This window comes from Oenanthe melanoleuca, chromosome 2, assembly GCF_029582105.1.
Source record: "Oenanthe melanoleuca isolate GR-GAL-2019-014 chromosome 2, OMel1.0, whole genome shotgun sequence".
In the NCBI taxonomy this organism is placed as follows: domain Eukaryota; kingdom Metazoa; phylum Chordata; class Aves; order Passeriformes; family Muscicapidae; genus Oenanthe; species Oenanthe melanoleuca.
In genome coordinates, this window is record NC_079335.1 from 81,266,398 (window position 1) to 81,288,255 (window position 21,858).

The following is a 21,858-nucleotide window of genomic DNA, read 5'->3' on the forward strand; positions in this document are numbered from 1 at the left end:
ACAAACCTTTCTGACTGGATTTTCAAATTTCTCTCTAAGCAAACTCTTAAGAAAATAAGAGTTGGGCTACTGTGCACTGCTTCTGTCCTCCAACTGGAACATGATTCCTGGTATTGTCTTTATCTGTAAATAAACCACATTTCAGACAAAATTACCATATCCATCTGTAAAGCTGAGTACAGAAGAATGAATTAGAAAGCTTTTTCCTGGTGTATGCTCATTTGCCTCTCATTTATTAGGCTTTGATCTCATGCAAACAAGATAGCAAGTGAGGTGTTTATTTTGTTTTGTCTCAAATAACTGACCTTGCACTCTGTTAGGAAGCCTCTTGGGCTAAACTTAAAGTAGCAAACTCAGGAGGTGAGCAGGAGTGGAAGAAAGCCTGCTTGAGCCATCAGTCTGAGAACCTGGTGCTACAGTGGTGAAAATAGCTTTAGCCTTAGCAGCTGCATTAGGCTGCTGCAGAAAGGATTAAAAGAAAGAAAAAAATGTGTATCTGTCTAGGAGTGAGATGAGCCCATTATTTCTGGTGGGATGTGTGTTGAGCTGTGATCATAAGTTCCCCAAATTACAGTGATAGCAGTGATGCTGCTGCTGTTGGTTTTCCAGTGTAGGATGTTACAGGTGGCATGCCAAGATTTCATATTTTTCCTCCTGGGGTCACTTCACAGAATTATTCATTTCCTTTAAACGTAAAAGTCACTGAATTCCTTCCGAACCCAAAATTTCAGGGCTTTATGGATTTTAACTGTGACAATTCTGAATTTTGAAATTTTGATGTCAAAGTTACTCTTTTGGGGGCACAGCCTGCAGCTTAATCCTGGGTTTTTTGGTTTCTTTACTCTCTGCCCTAGGTTTTGTATGTTTGGGTTTCCTCTGGGTAGTGTTTGGGGTTAGTTTGCATTTGTTGGATATTGAGGGGTTTCCCCCTGAGTCAGTGTGAGTCACTTAATGGGGCTATTGGCTTAGTCTGGGTACTCGAGGATAAGGCAAGTCTAAAAAGCTTGTTGGTAGAGCTGCTCTTGCTATTTTGGAAAGGTGGAAGACCATCTGATACCTTTCTGAAAACAGGAGGAAATAGGGATGGGCAAAACAATAATCTTGTGGCTTTTAGAACTTTTACGGGTTTCCCATTACATACAGTAGAAGCAGAAGTTTTAATTTTCATCTGGAGTGTTGCCCATATGATTTGCATTTCCAGGTTTATAGACACATTCCTCTGATCCCTATGTATTCACCAGTGAGACAGAACAGTACAGCTAGGTTTCTCTCAAATTCAGGGTTCCTAACTGGTTTGGTTTCTATCAGTGTGCTAATATATTAGTATACAATGTTAGACATTCATACTTGAAGAAAAAACTAAGGTTTTGTGGCTGATAACTTTTATAAGCTTTAGAAGGCTCTCTACTGAGACTGTTCTTTTTAGTAGCAGTTCTTTGGATATGTCTGAGAGGTAGCAGTTGTTTTGAGTATCTTGATGCCTGAATGTTTAGGGTCATGTTTTTTAGTTTTTTTCTAAAAAGCTATCAAGCATCTGACTGTCATCACTGGGAAATTTGTGGTGTGCTTGTACATTACATGCTATGTGCCACAGGTTCCTGCAATCAGGAACTTATATACTCAATTTGTTGGTGTAATTTGCTTTTCCCAAACTGAGATGTTGGGGGGGAGATTTGTGTGATAGATACAAGCTGTTTGATTATTGTAGAATATCATATAGGTTTAGATTAAAGGTTTTATATATTTAAATATGAACACTTTTTGAAAATAAAAATAGCTGGCATACCTTACTGTTGTTGGCTTAAGCCAAACTGGTTGGTAAAGAGCAAACTTGAATTACAGAGGTTTATTCTGTTCATGTCTGCAAGGTTTGCCCTTTAAATGAGAGGTCTGTGTTGAGGTTCACAATAGAATAGCTGTAAGTATTGATGATGTGGATAATGTTTTAGATAAAGACAACTGGAGGGAGAGAGAGAGGAGGAATGTGTTGCTCTTCTGTAACTACAGTTACAGCTCTTAATATAATTTAATAGTTTACCAGTGGAATAGTATGTGAGGTCAGATGGAGTTCTCACTAGGAAATAACACAGTAATTCATTTTTCCAAAGCAACTTTGCTTTTCTTTTGCTTTTAAACACATCTTAAAAGAACAGAGTAATGTAAGTAGAATGCTTTCCTTTTCGCTAACTTTTCCTCCTGCTTAATTTTCTTTTGTTGCATTTCAGTTATTGAATTGCAAGAACCTTTGATTAAGTGGAAAATCTTTTAAAACAAAGATTTTTTTATTTTTTTTTTTTTTTTTTATACATTTGCTGCCATTTGACTTTTTCTTTTGACAGCAGGAACAAAAGGACACTTGTTTTTATATTCTTACTTGGCCAGAATACAAATCAAAATAGCAAAATAACTACTGCATTTGGAGGGTGGCAGCTTTAATAAATCAGTTAAATGCTTCAGAGTTCATAGTTCTTCCTGTTTTCAGTATGGGGAATTTTTTATGAATGTTTTAATGCTTTACCTCGATTATCACCTTGAAGACTTGAGACAAAGTGTGGCACTGTTCTTTTTATAGTATCTGCAAAAAATTACTGATTTCCTCTGTAAATCACTGGAAATTATTAGTGTGCATTTTTCAGCAAAAATAACTTTTCACTTTATTACTCTCGTGGATTTTTTGTTTTTAAGGAAGACTGCTCTGGAGTGCTATGAACAAAGGAATAGTTTTTACAGACTGCTATTAAAATCATTTGGATGTTGCTTTAGAGTGATGTGTATCTCCTACCCCAAAGGATATGTCACCACACTCCAGTTCAATAAGTCTCTGAAATAGCATTAGCTTCTAGCTGTTCAAAAGTTTAAAAGTTGATGAACCCACAATTTATTGTGCAAGGCTACCAGTGGCACTGGCTCTGTAGATTTTAATGGGGAGATGGATTATTCATTCCAACAGGGCTAAATGAAAATGGTGACTGTGCACTGTTGCTGATGCTGTTGCAGAAAGATGCTTTGTTTGGAAACAAAGCCCATGTCCTGTGGATGAAAGTATGCCTCTGTTTTCCATGCACTTTCCCCCAAACAGGTTAATTGAACCTACCAAAATTTACTTCAGCAGTGCACAACTATAGCTTTTAGCTCAAAAGGAATTTAGAACTGCTAAGAATGACCTTGATAATTGACATACCCCCTTTAGTTTGAATTTCCACAAACTCACCTTTGTGGTTATTCCTAAGGGCACAGCACTAGCCTCAATCAATTTTGAATTTTATAAGTATAAGCATCTTTGATCTCTTCTGTGGTATGTGGAAAACCATTAATGTTTTTTTTTTTTCAAAGGTGTGATGAATTCTGAATACTTGATATACTGTGGGGTGTTTCTTTTCAGATGTTTATGTTACTCCTCTGCAACTGAGAGCCCTTTCTCCTTGGTGGTACAGTCATAATACACTTGCATCATTAATGTTGGGTCTTTAATTCTTTCTCCCTCTTCTGTAAAAACACTCCATATACTTGTCCTGAAACTCTAGGAGTAGTAATAAAAGAAGTGTATACCTCCTCCTCTTGATCTTTTTCCCTTGGTCTCTTTTTCCTTGTTTCTTCATCCAACATTTCCACTCTCTGTTACCAGAGAGGAGCTGTGGGGAAGAGGGAGTTCTCTGGATTAAGAATGCTAGGGCATTATCTAATCCAAGAGCTCTGTGGAAGGGTACTGGAACTGGCCAATCAAAGAGAGAGAATGAAGATGGCTTGCATGTTAAGATGTTTTTACAGCCTTCCCTGAATGTGTCAATATAAATGCCAAATGAATTCATTGCAAATAGAACTTGCCTGTGTAAAACAGTGCAAAATAAAGGAGGTTGGATTGCTAAACAGGCTATTGAGTTACAGTTGTTTTCAGTTTTCTGTGTAAATTATCCTGTTCATGGATCAGGTCAAACTTGATACTGTTTTTATTCCAGATGATTTTGGCAAAGCATGGTCTAACTCATTTGTCTCAATTTCTTCACCACGTTGGAAGTGTTTTTCTTTGATAGTGTGTCAAAGCTTATTGACGTTCTTGACGTTAACTACTGTATTAAATATAAAATATTGCATCCTAAAGTTGTCTCATGCTAGTTTATGTGTCTGTTTTCTTTTGTCTGGGAATTTTACAGACATGTTGTAAGGCAGCTGCAGTTGGAAACCTGCTGCTGTGTCTTGGAAGCCAGCTGAAGTATCATTCTTTGTATGAGCTTTCAAACTAGTATTTGGCTGAAGACACCACAGAGATTCAAATCTGAGGTGCCAGAGTGTGCTGATGAGGAGCTGTTTTAACTGGGGTGGTTTATTTAGCTGGTCCTGTTAAAGTATTTTCATCGTTCAAGCTGGTCTGACATATCTGTAAGGAGCCAGGCCTTGTTGTAATCCTACTTAAAGGCAGCTTGTAGGCAATTTTCTTTCAAGACTGCTTTGTCCACAGACAGAGACCTGCTTCTGTCTTCTGATGTTTTGTTGATTTATTATAAACTGAATAGCATTAGCTGGCTACTTTACATTGGCAAAACTAAGCTGTCCAATGAAGTATGAGAGCACCTATATGAGAATTTATCATCTAGTTCCTTTAATATCCCTTTTCTGGTTCAGGGATTCCTGTGGCTTGAAGACTTAATAGTATAAATGCAAATCAATAGCTTTGATAATAGATTTTATACGTGTAATGCAGTCTCCTATGGGTGAAGGTTTAAATCACTGTACGAAGGTTACTTATTATTGCTTGCCCCCTGCCCTCGCTGGGAGGAGGTGGAAGCTGTGCTGTCCTTGCAGCTCTGGGCTTAGGTGGGTGTTGTTTGCCCTTGCCAGTGGCAGGCAGTGCAGTGGGAGCAGAGGAAGGGCAGCGACCCGGGGCCGTGCGCGATACGGTATCGCCCAGCGCGACAGCGCGCATCCGCGCCAGAGCCAGCCAGCAGCAGCTTGCACACTTGCTGCCTGCTTCCCACTCTTTGTAAAGCCCTGCCCTATCACTTGATGGACCTGGAAAGGAAGTGCTGAGGAAGCAAGTGCCACTGCTGGTTCGAAATGTTCCAGGGCGACTGGAAACTTTGAGCAATGGCTCTGGGTGAGAAGAACAAGACCTTATTGACAGGGTTCAATCCTAGTTAAGTCTGTTTCCCATCAGCTTCCTAAGTAATCACAGCCTTTCTTTTCTCATCTCCTTTGCACTCTCTGGGTCTTCCATTTTCACCTCCTTTTCAAATTTTATTTATAATTTTATGTTGCAGTGGGCTGAACAGCCAAGGAGAACTAGGAAGTTTTCCTCTCTCTGCTAAATCCTGGAGGAATTGCTAATGAAAAAGATGACAAAAGCACTAAAAGTAGCTGTCATCTCCCCCTTTACACCCACATTTCTCCAGATTTTCCATTGAATATTCTTTGAATTGGTCCTTTCAGTAGGGCCTTGTTCTTATCATTTGATGTACATATTCTTCCAGTGAAGCCATGGCACATGTTCTTTGTTATTTTCCTGATGTCATAGACTACTATTACAGGGCTATAGCCCTGTGAAGATCTGTACACACACCTGTGCATGTAGTGGAGAAAGATGGACACTGAAACTTTCTTGGTTTCAAGCCCTTCTAGAGTGTGGGAGACTTTATGAAGCATTTATACCATGAAGTAATTCCTTTGCTAATGCTGCACTTTTAAATATAGAGCAATGTGCCCCTTGTGCACTGTACTGTGCCATTTTGCATACGCATATCCAGGATTTTGCTATCAATGCAGTAAGCAATTTCTCTTGGCAGCCTTGTTCCTGTAGAGCCTCCTAGTGCATCTAAAATTTCTTTCTTTCTTTAGTTTCCTAGACTCTCTATGAGGCAAAACCAATTGATTTAATATAAAGTAAAGAGAAGGGTTTCTCTGGAGCAACATGCTTTTAAGGGATGTTCAGAGAGAAATGTATGTTTAGTTTTGCCCTTAAATGTCTCTGGCCATGATTATGACAGAGCAGATCCACATAACAGAGTTTAAACCTGGAAGCATAGGTGGCATCTCTTTGTTCTTATGGTCCTTTTGTAGCAAGTCATTTAGGTCTGGGAATACATTCACATATTAAAGAAATAAGCAATTCAAGAAGTCAGTGAAAGCTGCAGATTTTGGACATGGGTAATAACTGAATTGGTTAGTGAGAACTCTTTTGGAGGGGTAAAATTTGCTGGGTTTGTGATGGTGTGTTCACATTTATAGAGGTGATATGTCTTACTCTTTTTGGTAATCCTGGCAATAGTCAGGCCAGGAGAATCCTCTTACTTCAGGAAAACATGTACTAGCACATTTTAAAGTATTTGCATTTGAGGAAGTTAATAATTTAAGTTGGACAAAGAGGATTTAAGAGGAGGGAAAAAAAGAAAATTCCCTGAAATTAAATGACTTGAATTCTCAACCTTCAATGATATATATTTAAAATTTGAAAATGGTTTTTATTGTGTAGTTAAAATATAAGATGTGCTAGGGATGTTTTTGAAAACTCAGTAGGTCAGGCATGGCAGAATTATTGCTGACTTCAGAAGCCTTGTAGAAGGAGTGTCTGGGCAAGGGAGACACCAAAGTGACAAGGTGCTACAGAGCCACATTGGTTTGCAGAGAATGCCAAGCTTGTACTATTTTTTTTTTTTTACATATTTTTCCTTCCCTATCTCCAAAATAGTTCAAATTCAGTGACCGTGGTTAGGATATTTTGGAAAGATAGTCCCCAGGCACTTTATAATGGAATTTGGGAAGAGATTCAAGAGATGGGAGTTCTTAACTAGCATTTGTGAGCAAGTCATCTTAAAATATGCTGCTTCATAGTCTAAAATTAACTAAAGAGAGCTTTTAATATTTTTAGGTCAATGTATGAATCTGGAGAAATCAAAGTATAGGCTTGTTACCCGGTCTACTCACTACGAGTTTTTTTCTTCCCTCTTTAGAGATCCTAAGCAGTCCAAATCTCCCAGGCATATTCAGTGTGTTTCTAACATTTTCCTCTATCTTGCTCTTCCCAGGATGGATCGTACTTGGCTGAGTTCCTGCTGGAAAAAGGCTACGAGGTGAGTGACTCGGTGCCTGGCTGATGGAGTCGTTTGGATGCTGCAGCTCCAGCCCGCTTCCTCTGCTTCTGTCCTTCTCTGTGTGTGTTTTCCACTCCAATCCTAGATAACAAATCAAAACTCCAGAGAGGAATGTGCAGCATGGCCTGTAATCATGCCAGGTTATTGTACTATTTATCATCTAATGTCCACTGGTGGATTCCCTCTTCTCCTCAGGGTATAGCTGCTTTGCATGTTTCCCGCCAGCTCAGATAAGCAGTGACCTGTGTGAGCCAAAACTGTAAGGAATTAGGGAATAATTTATGATGCAATGTACCACATAAAGGAATAAGAATCTCTTGTTTGCTCTCGTCCCCCACCTCTCTCTCCACAGTAAAGACTCTTTTATTTTGGCAGTTACATTTCAGCAATGAAAACCTTGCATTTTGCTTTCTCTGTTCAAGACTGAGAAAACAAACCCTAAAACAAAACTGAAACAACAAAACCCAAACAAGTTGTACTTTGGTACAGTTGCTTTCTACCTCTTCTCTCTGATTAATAATTATTGTTTAGTACATGATTTTTGCTTACTTTTTCCTTGAAATGAAGAGAGTCTCATTCCTTCTTGCTGCATAATTTTCCCTGACAAAAATCACATTTCTTGTGGTCCAGCAAAGTAACAATCACATTATTTTGTTATGGTGTGATTTGAGGGGTTTGTACTGATGTGGCCATAAATGTAAGAATATTTGCCTTCTTGGTCATACAAGATTCTTCTAAAATGTATGATAATGGAAGGAAATGGGGTGGTGAAATTAATCTCTCCACAATGTAGTATTTTTTGGGGCATTTAGTAAAAGTATTGTTTTAATTTTGAATTATATTACTTCTGTTGTAATACTGCTTCATAGCTTAGTGAGAAGTCTCTTCTCAGCCAGTCTGTGGTTCCCATACTTTTGTACCAGGTTAATCTTGCCTTGCTTATTCCATCCTTTCTTTTGCTTTATTGATTAATTTGCTTATTGAAGTTGGTTTCTAAGTGTTGTAAATTGATTTTGTTCTATTTCTCCATTCTGTTTGGGGATGAGAGATATTGTGGTTGCTTTTGCTGCTTTGAAGGCAAAAGCACATATTCTCCCATAGCCCACAATGAAGATGGGAGCTGACAACAGCAAATGCAATATAACCCATTCAACAGCACAAAGGTTGCTATAACTAGGTAGAGTTTCTTCTTTCTGTTCTTCAGTTCTCCATCAATTTATTGGAATTCTTTCCTACATTCCCATTTAGAAACCTCTGTTCCTAAATAGCTGAACACAAGCGGGCATATGATAACTGATTGCCTCCTTAATTGAGATGCTTCATTTGACTTTTTTTTTTTTAAATTTCGGTGTTTTTGAGGATTTGGCTCTGTTGAGAAAAAAAACACTGATACATTCTTAACTAGATTAACCAGTCTGCACACATTTTGGCCTGTCACAGAGTTTGCATTTCACTTGTCCCATGCAGACAATGGTACCTTTCATCAGTTTTCTTACGGTAACATTGCTGTCATGGATTAAGCATTTGGCTGGTTTTCTTGCTCTTGTATGTGCATACCAGAATAAGGAGTGGGAGAAAAACAAAAAAAAAAAAAAAGAAGAAAAAAGCAAGAGTTCACTTTTTTTTTTTTTGTTATTGCTGGATGTAGCAGGCTGTCTGGATTTGTCTGTTTACTGAATCTTTTGAAGTCCTGGGACGGTTGCATTTAGCGCATCTCACAGGTCAAAAGCTTGTATCACAGTCATGAGCAGACACAAAGCTCTTGCAAGGCCAGTCTTTCATCAAGCTTTTGAGCTGGCAAGCTTTGACTTACTGGTCAACCATTCAGATGAATGTGAATTTCAGCATGACTTAATTTAGAGATAGTAACTGAGTGCTCAAGAAGTCTCTCATCGGAACTTTAAGCCAAAGTATTTAATTTTGCCAGAAGAGTTACAGAATAATTTAGGTTGGAAATTACCTCCAAGATCATTCAGTCCAATTGTTAACCCTACATTTCCAAGTCCACCACTAAACTATCTCCCTAAATGCCAGATTTACTTGTCTCTTAAATACCTACAGGGTTGGTGACTCAAACACTTCTCTGGGCAGCCTATTCCAGTTTTTGACAACCCTTTCCATGAGTAATTTTTTTCTTAATATTTAGTTAAACCTTCTCTGTTATTGAGCAGTTTGCTTCCTTCAGAATAATTAATTCCATTAAAACTGTAAAGTCTGATATTTTACTCGGCAAAGTAATAAGTTTGAATATTCAAAATATTTTCAGCATTGTTTGTGAAAGTGAAGTTATTAAGAAAGTGTCTTTTTTAATGTGTTTCTCTCTAAGCTTGATGTCCCTATAAGTTATTCACACAATCTATAAAGAATTATTTTGATAAGGCTTTTAAATCCATGTTTTTTTATAATTTGGCTTCATAAATCCATTATTTGATGGAAATTTCTTTTGGGGGCACAGTTTTCAGTGCCTCATTGATCCTGAAAGTGCAAATGTTTTATTCAGTTGTGGAAAGTTTAGTTTGAATTGTAGAACATGGTATGTTGTGAGCCATGTGACAGGACACACAAGAGATTTTCTGCAAGGAAATTGGCATCATAAATTTGGACCTGTAAGTTGTAAAAATGAAGTTATTGAGCTCTTTTAAATCTTGCCACCAAAACGTCATTCTTAAGTCAGCATACTGGTCTCAATGTGCAGTTATGTGTGCTTTTTTACTTCGTTAAATTTTGGACTTAAGCTGAAATGAAAAACCTTTTCTTTGTCAATAACAATAGCTTGCTATGTGTAAAACAAAAATCTCCAAACTGAACCAAAACACTTAAAACTGCCTGTTCCTGCTTTTATATTCTCACAAGTTAACATCAAGTGGGAGAATAAAGGGATGGCCTCAACAAACCAAGTCTAGGATGTGTCAAAGTACAACGGATCACTTTCAGAAGTAAAAGCCAGGGAGAGGTGGAGGACAGTCAAATTCTTAAGCTTGATTTCATTTGTGCAAGCACAACTTCTGTAGCTGGTAACCAAAGCTAACATGAATGTTGGCAGCAGGCATCATGGGGCTTTCTTACAGGACAGGAGGAAACAGAGTCAATGTTTTCAACGCTTGAAAAATTTCTCTTGTGTATTAGGCCTATTTTAGATCCTAAAGAAAAGACAAACAGTCTTTCTTTAGTGTTAGTCAGAGCCAGTGTAGCTTTTTTCACCAGCTTATTTATTGTGGCAGGTTAAAGGAAATTCCCAACCTGGATTTCAGCCTTAGGCTTGTCTGTGTCTCTTGTAACCCAGTGGAGAGCAGTGACTCATGAGGTCTACAAAACAGCACTGACTGTTCTGGCTGTTCCTCCAGCACCCCAGAAAGTGAATGACAGCTCATTTTAAAAATACATTTGGAACTTGCAGCTGCTGCTCCTTCTTTCCTATTGCCTCCCTTCTTTCTCCACTTCTCTCCTCTCTGCCCACTCAGTCCTTTCCATAGCCCCATCTCCTGCTGCTGCTTTTTCTATGTCTTTCTTTGCCTCCAGAAGGACAACCAAGGAGCAATGGTTTTCTTGGCATTCACACATTGCTTCTCCAACTCCAGTAATGTCAAGCCTCACTCACTAGGAGATGGTGCTCTGGGGCAATTCAGTGTGTTTGCTGTATTGTGTGTGATGTTTGGGCTGCTAGTGGTGTCAACAAGGGTCAAAGGGAAACCACTCAATGATGCTAAAGTAAATATTACAGCACCTGGCCTCATCTCCCCGTATCACGTTTGTGAATTGGATAACTGTCCATCTTTAGGAGCAGAGATGAGATCTGACTACCTGATAAAAGGGCTAGGCCCATGTACACCAGGATTTTCAGTGATGGTAATGCACACTTTCCTCTTAGTGTTCACCATTTTTCTGTTTTTCCTTCAATCCCCAGGTGCATGGCATTGTTCGTCGGTCCAGTTCTTTTAATACAGGCCGGATCGAGCACCTCTATAAGAACCCGCAGGCTCACATTGAAGGAAGTAAGATTTGCTTTTGTGTTTAAGCTGCTATATGTTGTATTCAGTCTGGGCTGTGTGTTTGGTGGAGAAAGATCCCTGGGAACAGGAAGGCAATTGAGTTTTCTTCTGCTACTGTTAGCTAGCTGCTCTATCGCAGACAGAAAAATGACCATTTTTCTCTGAAGATGTTGTGGCATGAAATATGGACACTCTTATGTGTGTACGCGTGTGTTTAAAAACTCTTGAGTTTTTAAAAGTGGAAAATATGAAAGGCACCCAGGAAAGCACTTTATGTTGTATAGTAATGCTGCCATGGTTCAGAAATAGCTGGGCAGTAGCAGCCTAGAAAGTGCTGTGTGAGGTTAAAAATACTGAGGTTTCAGAATAGTTAAACATGGGGTTTTTGTGGTAGCTATCTTAAGTACTCCACTTGTGTTTCCTTGTGAGCTCCATGGTTGTCTGCTGGAGGTGGAAGTTTGGAAACAGCCTGTATGAGAACATGAATAAGACATGATCAGTTCTTAATGATGGCAAGAAGAATTAATCTTTGGGCCCTCTGAGTTCTTGCACCCAAGAAAGGGAGTAGCTGCTTTACCTGAAGGAAAGGCATTGCTCTTGGAAAATTGCTGACAAATTACTGTGTTCTCTGTTACCAGTGGTAATCTGGAAAGTTGAAATTATTGCCTTTAGTGTATACAGGGCAAAAGATTGTTTTATCTTAAAGGAAGTTAACTGGTCACTAAATGAGAAACAGCTCAAATGTTGCATGGCTCCAGTTCTGCAGAAGGATTGAGCACTTTAAAAAACACAGTTCTCCTTGCTACAACTATTTTGTAGAGTTATGCAAACTGTCCTAAATGGTCCAGTTTAATGTATTGGTAACAACAAGTATCCTCCATGGTGTGAAAAATTATGTCTTTGAAGTCTGCTTCACACCATGGTTAAACAGAGCTTAATTTTATCAAGTTTAATATATAATGCAACTTAGAGATTTCCTTGGGTTTTTGCTTGTAATTTTTATTTAAAAAATACTTAATTTCTGACATGGTATTGCTCTGATTAGTTACTACTTACTGTACACTGCTAATTAAAGTGTCTGATTAAGGGAGGGATGGAATTGAACAAAAAATATCTTTATGAAGAATACTCAAACCTGCTTTTCTGTCAAGAACAATGTAAGAACTCTTTCCCATAGCTTGCATTCTTGGCTCACAAAGTAGAATGAAGAAAATGAAATCAAACAGGAATCTGTGCATTGTGAGAACCATCTTGTGGTTATGAAAAGTGATTTGAGAAGACAATGTGGATCACAACAAATGTACATACAAACATTCAAGAAAAGGGATGGAAGGAAGGAATGAGAAAGCAGACATTAATTTTTTTCTCCCACTTCTTATCTCATTTTCCTTTAACTGAAGAATTGTAGCCATATGAATGGGAGGAGAAGGAATTGGACTTGGAATCTCAGGAAAGGCTGCTCCATGGAAACTATTTGAAAACAATGGGTTTCCAGGCAGTACTGGAGGAAGCAAAGAAGCAATAGTGGTTGATGTGAGCAAACCCTAATTTTATCTTTGCCATGTGTGTTTTTCCTGTGAGGAGTCGATTGCATGTTGCAGGATGGTGCTTTCCATAGACAGTGAACCTCTTTGTATGAAAAAAGTTGGGAGCACAGGAAGGAAGACAAGGTGCATCCTAGAGCAAGCCCTCCAGCTGTTGCTTGCTAAGGAGGTTTTTAGGTTGGATAATATTACTAAAGCCCAAAGGCCATGACATTTGATCTGTGTTTGTGAATCTGTGCAACAAATAAACCCAATTTCTAGTAAATCTTCTTAGCCTTTCACTCTTGAAACACCCTCATTTTCATGGCTCAGGTGGGAACATATCTTCATTCCCTGCTCTCCTTCAGAAAGGCCATTTGGACCAGCAGCTTTGAAGACTTGATGGTGGACCAAAATAATCATTCTTGAGAGCATTACATTTATGGTGATGGTGGTGTCCCTGTTTGCTGGGCCAGCCCAGCTTCCCCTGGGAAGCTCTGAAACTGCTCTGTGGCCTGGGGGTCGTGGCAGGACTGCATGTCTTTGGTGTGGGGGGAAGAACACAGGCTCTGGCACCTCTTCCTGCCTAGCATTACCTGTTAGCCACTGCTTCACCTGGATCTGAAGTCTCTTCAGAATGTCCTTTTCAACTGACGCGCATGCGAAAACAAATTCTGAGAATATACCTTGGCTGTTTTTATCAACCTGAAGAACCTCATGCACATGTTTTATGGGAATGTACAGAGCTGAACATCTGAGAATTGTGTGATCTGTTAACTTCCTTGCTGTTTTATACTGTTTAAAAAAAAGAAGAAAAAAAACCCCAAACCAGCATAAATAATAACAAAGTTCACATATCTTAACAGCAATTAAAAATGTACTGTGGATTTGTATCTCTTGTAATAAGCTGGGTATTTCAAGACTTAAAAAAAATTAACATAATCATCAAATTAAAATCTATATAAATATGGCAAGTAAATATGAACAGCTAATTCATCATAGTTATAACTTTTTATTGGAAAGACCTGTGAATAGCAGTGTGGTTGTTTGATTTTTCAATTTTATTTTAAATAAGACCTAAAAGGAGATTTGTTTTGTGAATTTCACTTTTGCTATATCTTCTTGGATCTGGAAACAAGGACAACTTGATGAACCATTGCAACTTCCTCTTTAAAATTTGACAGGAGCTGGTTTCATGCTCTTACCTACATTTTTACTCAAAAATTAGGAAGAAACTGAAGTCAGGAAAGGATAAATAACGTCTGTATCTAACAAATTTTGAGATTTTGATGCATGGTATCACAAACCATGTTCATTGGCAGTTAAATTGGTCTCTTAAATTCCCTTCTGGTGTGCATCTGTATTTTTAAATGGAAAAGCAGTAGTAAAAAATACAGCAGGTTGTACTGTAATGTTATCTAAATGTTCATCTAGTAGAACCTTACACATTTTTGTTGTGTTGTGAAATTACAGTGAGAAACTAAAACACGTGCAGCATTTTGGGAAGGAGAAGAAAGCCATTGATGTATACTTATTAAGGCATTTTTGAGTGGAAGATTAGAAGCCCAAACTAAAACATGCCTATTTTTGTGACCTGCATTCTCTATCTGGCATTGAACTTATTTATACAACCTCAGAAAATGAAGTGTAAGCTATTAAACAAAAGATATAAATGTTGCTAGATAAATAAGATTATTGAAAAAAGAATCTGAAATTCTTTTCATTACTCTTATGGGGAAATGTATTTTGTGGTCAAAGCAGGGGAGAAAAAAGCCCAAGCAAAACCAAGTTTAGCTGGTGATCTCTTGACTTTTTCCAATAAATGTTTACTCAGATCTTGACCTGAAATAGGATGTGGACCAAGAATGCAATCTTGTTCCAAGATTAAAAGTGTATTAACTCTGTGTTCTTAAACTCTGAAGACATGAAGCTGCACTATGGGGATCTCACAGACAGCACCTGCCTGGTGAAGATCATTAATGAAGTCAAACCCTCTGAGATTTACAACCTGGGAGCTCAGAGCCACGTCAAGGTGAGTAACCTTCTCTAGCACTGAGAACTGTGAATGTGTAGTGGTGTTGGTATATCACTGTGATTATTTTAGACTGCAGCATTTGTAACCATTTTAACAACTGTTAATTTAATTGGGTAAACACTGCCTTCAGTCAAGACAGTCATGTTTGCTAAATACTGCATGAGTTTGCTACTCAGTATATAAAGATGTCAGAAGACAAGGGCTTAAATTGTTATTGCCAACAAAATCTGCATGTTTAAAAAATGGTTTTTCTGCCATGTGAAACAACTTTTGCTGTAGACTTTGCTGCTGATCAGTCCTAGCTGAGAAATTATGCAGTGTTCTTAGGCCAAGCAGTACTTAAAACAACATTATTTGGTTTGTTTAAAATCAGTATATATCAGAATGTGTCATTCTATAAAGGCTTGTCTTATACCAGTTGTCATGCAGGTGATACTCTTTGAATTGCTGACCTACAAACAGAGAAAACAGCTCTGTTACTACCTGGAGTATTACAGCAGTTTTGGGGGTTTTGGTTACAGAAAATCAAGTTAGAGAAACTGGAATAAAAAGGGATCATTAAAAAACTAGTAATTTGACCCTGGCAAGTACTGCTGCATCAAAAGGATGGAAAATGAATAGCAGAGGCAATAACTTTGTGGTTTATGTTTATTAACCTACACTGCTGTAAAAGCTCAGTTTACTAACAAGTGGCCACTATTTACTTGCAAAAGCCTCATTCATACTTCATGATTACAAGCTGAAGCTGATGTCCAGGTAGCAAGTTGTCATTAAAATAAATTGTGCATCAGTCATATGTCCTGTCCTTATTGTGAACAATGTGTAAGCATTCTAAAGTGATAATATTCCCTGGCTTCTCTTGAGGTGAGAAGTGAAGGCGTATTTAAGCCTCTTGAAAATCAGTTTGGCTTTAGTTTTCTAAGTATCCCAGAGAAAGCAGTGTGTTATTCCTATCACTGTAAGCCTTGAAATGCAGCAGGAGGAAATCACATTGAAAGGCTGCAATTATTGACAACACACACAGCAGAATACAGACATGAAATGAGAATAATTCTGCTTTTAATTTGCTTGCATGATTGAATTAACTGTGTTAACATGGGTCTGGTTTATTAGCTCATGTACAGCAGAATAGCAACAGGGCTACATGAGTCCAAGGGCAGAAGATGGTCCATAACTGTTAACTGAACTGCTGCTTTGCAGAGTGAAATCTGAGCCAGCAAACTATGCTGGGTATTTGCAATCCACAGCTAGGTGTCCCAGCATCCCTTTTCTTGAACTGGTTCACTGTGTAGCAATCTCTGTGGGAATTACCTGTCCCACTTAATTTGGGACTGGAATCTTGGCACCATGCTAACATCATCTATCTCCACATGGCTGCTGCAGCTGCCACAGCTTGGGCACAGCACTGGGAGGGCATGAAGGGGTAATAGTGGTGCTCGTGCTGCTGCTATAGATTCTCAGATGATTCTGCCATGGGTTGTGGGAAGGATTATTCCTCAAATGTCTCACTGCATGATTAGCTCAGTTAGTTAAGAGCATGTGGCTAATAAAGCCAAGGTTGTGGGTTTGATTCCCATATGGGCCATCCACTTAAGAGCTGGACTTGGTGATCCTTTTGGGTCCCTTCCAGCTGAGACTACTCTGTGATTCTGAGCCAATGCACATCTGGTGCTGAGTATTGGCTTTTGGAAATCTAATGTCCTCATGTCCTGGGGAACAATGAAAATGGCACTGTTAGAAGCTGATCTGGATGCAGCAGGCAGGTACTTAGGCAATGTTAGCAGTCCTATAGGAAGTCTACATGGACTACTTCAAGGTATGCCTGTTTCCTAGCATCTCCAGTAGTACTTCTGTTGTTGCAATTGAGAAGGTAAGCATCCAGAGTCTGAGGTGGTCAGGAGTCTTGACTATGTTATTGGTAGGAGTTAAAAACAGTCCAACAGTGTTTAACATTTTAAAACAATTCCCAGTGTTGAAAGAAGGAGTAGAACTTGGCCATCTGTTCAGGTGAATGTCTCCACCAGGGACCTAAACAGCTGTTAGTGTTAGACTGTGGTTATATAAACTTACTGGGTTTGGTTGTATGCATCATGTTTGGGGAAGGAGGGAAAAAAACTTCTAATCTTAGCTTGCTTCACATTCTGGTCACTTTGAACTGGTGACGTCTTCAGGATTTTTTTGGTGGTGTTTGTATTGGCTTGTGTTTATGCAGAATAAAATTTTCTATCACTCTCACTTCCAGTTAGTTTATGTGAGCCATGCTGAAATGAAGGAAAATAAAATCATAGGAAGTTGGTCTGGTTTCCTGTAGGAAACCAATGAAGATGAAATTGGTTCTTGGAATGAACCCACAGTAGTCTGGGAAATACTGTCAGAGAAGACGTTTTTCTGACTCATAAATAGTGAGGACTGTGACTCATAACGTAGGTCACTGGGAGGCTGATCTGATCTTGTACGTGGAAGAAAGTTTCAGTCTTGTAACTTGTTCTTATTAAAAACAGTAAACCTAACAGAATGATATCATCAGTAGGAACAAATTATCCAGTGTGCATTCCTGTCTGTTTTGGTGAGAAACAGGGATTAGCTCTCTGTACTGTGGCTTTACCATGGGTTGTTCAGAAAACAGTAGCACATTCACTTCATGCCTACTAAATAAACAGTTTGGCCCCATTTTCTCTATCCAGTCTTTATATGTCCTCCTGCTTTTAATTGTAGTTCTCTGGGAATCTGGTGAACTGACCATGTTTTGTTTTTAATTGAATTTGGTTTTATGGGGGTTTACAATATATTGATTCTGAATAATTATCTATTATTGTGTATAGTAGCATGTAGATGGCTTAATCCAAATTCTGTTATCCATAACTCTATATTCGTATCCCTCTGTTGAATGTCTTCAAAAATCAATTATCCAAATGTAGATTGCCCAAAATTATGTAAATGTTTCTTTTTGCAGAGTCTTTCAGAGGAGGCATACATGTAGATATAAAGTTGTAACTGGTTTTTTTTTTGTTTTTTTTTTTTTTTTTGAAGGACAGATGATCACATCAGTATTTGCCTGCACTGTAAAGTTTTGTTTGTTTGCTTTGAGTTGTACTGAACTAGTGAAGCTGGCAAGTATTTTTTGACAAATTTCAGAATCTTAAAGGCAGTGTAACCGCAGTAAAAATATCTTGGTTTTAGAGGCTGAAACTTTATCAGTGTATCTGAGCAGTTCAATGTGGGCTGGATTCATGGCTTGCTGTCCTAGTAGCATTAAATAGCCTGGCCCAATTTAGCTGTCATGTATAGGTCTTGAGAGCCCAGGGAGGAAAATTCCAATTTATGCAAAAGCCTGTGTTTACCCATGTCTCTTACTGCATCATGAATTTTTAGTTGCATGCTGGATGGTGGGAAAATGGAATATCTGTAGAGGGGAGACTTGAAGTAGACAAGCAAAAGTTTGCATCATATAATTTCAACAGAGTTGTGGAAAAGTTGAAGGTTGGAAGGGATCTCTGGTGACAGACCAGTCCAACCCTGTTACTCAGAGTGGAGTTATCTACAGCAGGTTACAAAGAACTTTGTCCAGTCAAGTGTTAAGTAGGATGGAGAATCCACAACCTCCCTGAGCAACCTGTTTCCTTACCTTTCCTTCACTTTTACAGTGAAAAACCAGCACACACCACCACAAATTTTCATCTTTTTAAATGGCATGTTTCCCATATTTCAGGAAATTATTGACCATTGCCTCACCTCCTGTCACTGTATGCCACTGAGAAGAGTCAGTCATCCCTTCCCATCCCACTCATCAGATGAAACAGGGAGATCACCCTCTGAGTCTTCAGGCGAAATGACCCCAGCTCTTTCAGCTTCTCCTCATATATGATGGATGCTCCAGTACTTCAGCTTTTTGTGGGCTAAGACTACCCTGACCAGTTCTTCCTTGGCTGTAAGAATTGTGTGTTCATAACATTTCCCCTTGTGAGCTGTTCAGTCACCATGTCAGGTTATCAGTGCCCCCCAGAAACCTTCTGGCTTGCATCTGCTGTTGTCCCCGTAACAGATATCAGGATGGTAAAATTCACCCATGAGGAGCAGGATATATGAGAATGAGCTTTCTTAGCTTACCTGAAGAAAGCCTTATCTACTACTACATCACATTGTAAAGCCTGTTTGCATCCCCAGACTCCTTGCAGTCTGAGGAGTGTGAACCATATGGGAAAGAGGTCATCTTTTTCATTTCCTATCACTGTCTTCTATGGGATGCTTCTTCCTGTAGTTGTAATTGTGGTTGTGATAATTGCTGGGGGGAGATGGTGCTGTGCAACTTTATAGTGAAGAAGGTAGTGTTTGGGTCATGGCATGGAATCTGGAAATCTCCTGTTTAGTACACAAGTGAATCTGATAATTATAACTATATATTGCTCACTTTCTCCTGCAGGTTTTATCAGTGATATCATAAGGGCAGTACTCTTCCCCCATCACTTTTCTATCCATGAAGTTAGTATAGCTGAAAATCATCTGTGTTGGAGAGGATGGTGTTGTTCTGGGGCAGTGTCACATGAAGGCACTTTCACTGCACATGTTCAGTGAGGACTTACCTATGAGCAAGTCAAGGCACTGAATAACTTAGCATGGAACTGAGTACTGAAGTCTCCTGATTGCAGAGCTCTGGCATCCTTTCCAAGTCTCATGCTGTTCAATAGCCAGGTTTGGGAATGTGCCTTCCTCTCTATTAAAGCTCCTTAGGTTGGAAACTCTTCAGTTTGGTTCTCCTTACCTCTAAATATCTCAGTAACACTGAAGCAAAATAGCTCTTTGAGATTGCTGTCATTGTCTGTTTGATGTATTAATTCTGAAAATTCTTCTGCACTGGAGATGTGTTTTAGGAGTATGGTCCATTAAACAGGAATACTTCTATCTAATTTGTTGGGTGGGCTTTTTTTATCACACATAAATATCATTAACAAGTAAATCTTAGTGATGCTTCAGTTTTTACACAGTTTGGTTCTGATCCTGCAGTTCTTTCTCATGGCAAAAAATGGTGTTTGTCGTTGGGCACTTGGACTTTTAAGCTTTTTTCTTTTCATTAATACAATATTGTTTATATGAAACTGTAGGCTAAATAATTTAAAGAATTAAATGTAAAGCTTTTCTAGTATTCCATTAGTAGCAAGGCTTATAATTGCAAAATTCATGGATTATGTACTGTACCTTGTGGTTTTTATCATTCAGTATATTTTTACCATTTATATTTATATCATTTATTAAACATTTATTATGCTTATTTATTCTTATTAAATATTATGTATAATATGTAATATATTATTGCATGGGTTTTAAGCTTCTTATGAATGTCACAAGCTCACAGCTTCTGAGAAAATGAATGGATTTTTTTGTATGTTTTATAGAAGAAAAGTTTTGGCTGTTCAGTGTAACAAGATCTAGTCTAGTTGATTTTATAGAATATTAGCAATGCTCTGTAGAGATGTACTACAACTTATTCACAGAAAAAAACATGCCTAACAGACCTTAATTTTATGCCATTAGAGATTTTTATGGCTATACTTTATAAAGCATCCTGTGGTCTCAATATGATATCAAATTCCTTCTAATTTAGTGTGTGTGGCTGTTCAATTTGCTAGCAAAAAGCTGAGTTTCCAAACCTGGTTTATGCTATCAGGCTACAAATGTAGAGCCTTCTGCCCTGGGTGTCTCTGACTGGTGTAGGAGCCCTGTGTGGCTCTGGTGTGCTCAGGTACCTGTCAGTCTGCTGTCATCTCTTTACTGGAGGTGGCATCTCCTAACTCCAGCCTTGGGAACACAACCTCGCTGGAAAACTTGTTGTGCTAACCAGCAAATGCTGTATTTGCACAGGGATTTAGGTGGTGGGCTCCTGGTCCTTAGCCAGGGCAGTTAGGCTCTCTGTAAATACAAAGGAATAAAAACTAGCTGGGCTACCTTCTATCCTGCAGTGTTTTAGTGCTTTTGCTCGTGCTGGTGTTACCCAGGGTGTGATCTTGCAAGGTGATGAACTGTCTTCATTTAGTCCAGCACACCCTTTTAACTGCTTCAGACTGTTGCAGTTGTTGGTATGCTTTCCTGAGTTTAGTGCAGGATGCTGTGTCCTTGTGGGATGGAGTGCACCAGAGGGCAGAGTAAGCCTCTCAAGTGATTCTTTCAAATGCTTGTATGTGTGTTGCTTTGCTGTGTACCTTAAACTCTTTAACTAATCTAATTCCTTTTGAGTGGTCAGACTTTAGGTAGCCTTACACTTGAAATATATTGGGTAATGCTTTTAGTATAATATGTGCAAACAGATTCAGTGTGGCCTGGAAGAAAAGGTAATTCCAGTAATAGTTAGCAATTGGAATTATATACGTCTCTTCACTTGGTCCACTAAATATTTATGGCAACTTTATACAATCCTGTAATTGCAGCTTATATTGTCAGACTAAATAGATTTAAAACCAAGTGTTAGTAAAGAACTTAGTGCAGCTATTAATTTTATTAAACAGATTAACTTTAATAGTTAACTATATGTATTATAGCTGCAAAGGCTATGAATACATAAAAAGAACAATGGAATAATGCACTCAATGGTGCTAGTATTTATTAGCAAATACAAGCATTAACTAATTGCTCCCCAAACCAAGTACTATTTATGTTAATACCAATTAGAAAATTAAGGCATTATGTTTATGGGTATATTTTAACTGCTGTTAAGTTATGTATGTTATGAGAAGAGCTCTCATGACTTCTGCTGCAGGCTGGTATTGCCTCTGTGCCCTCCTGTTCTACATCTCTCATTTTATCCTTACCTGCACCCTCCCTACAGCAACATAGCCCCTCCTTTTCTCCCTACTCTTGCTCTGAACTAAAGTGTTCTTTCCCTCTTTGTAGAAAAATACGCAAGAGTTCATATGCTTTTTGGATCACAGTGACATTATTCATAATTCCTGTGAAAAGCTTGCACTTTTTTGGTCTTTCATTTTGTTGTTTTATCTTATGAATCGTTTCCAGGGTAAACGCTGAAGCACATTCCTACAAATATGTTACTTAAGTGTATTGGGAAAGCAGCCATGTAAAAAAAGAAGTAGTACTTAATCAGGGATGTGAAAAGGACCAGACTGAGCCCTGAGACAGGACCTTTCCATATGGTTTAGTATTTAAAGAGCAGAATGTACACGGTCGTGGATCTGTAATTGAAGATTATAGATTCCTTTAGAGTTTTTTTGTGGCTTCAGTGG

General features: G+C 38.5%; 1 protein-coding gene across 3 annotated transcripts in view; it reads left to right on the forward strand.

Annotated features, from left to right (window-relative positions):
- Positions 1–21,858, forward strand: part of GMDS (GDP-mannose 4,6-dehydratase) — a 398,015-nt gene that overhangs the window by 53,024 nt on the left and 323,133 nt on the right. For all 3 annotated transcript variants that reach the window (XM_056484705.1, XM_056484706.1, XM_056484707.1), the window contains 3 exons: positions 7,017–7,061; positions 10,987–11,074; positions 14,517–14,626. In XM_056484705.1, the coding sequence (XP_056340680.1) occupies positions 7,017–7,061; positions 10,987–11,074; positions 14,517–14,626 (243 nt within the window). The remainder of the gene's footprint in view (positions 1–7,016; positions 7,062–10,986; positions 11,075–14,516; positions 14,627–21,858) is intronic.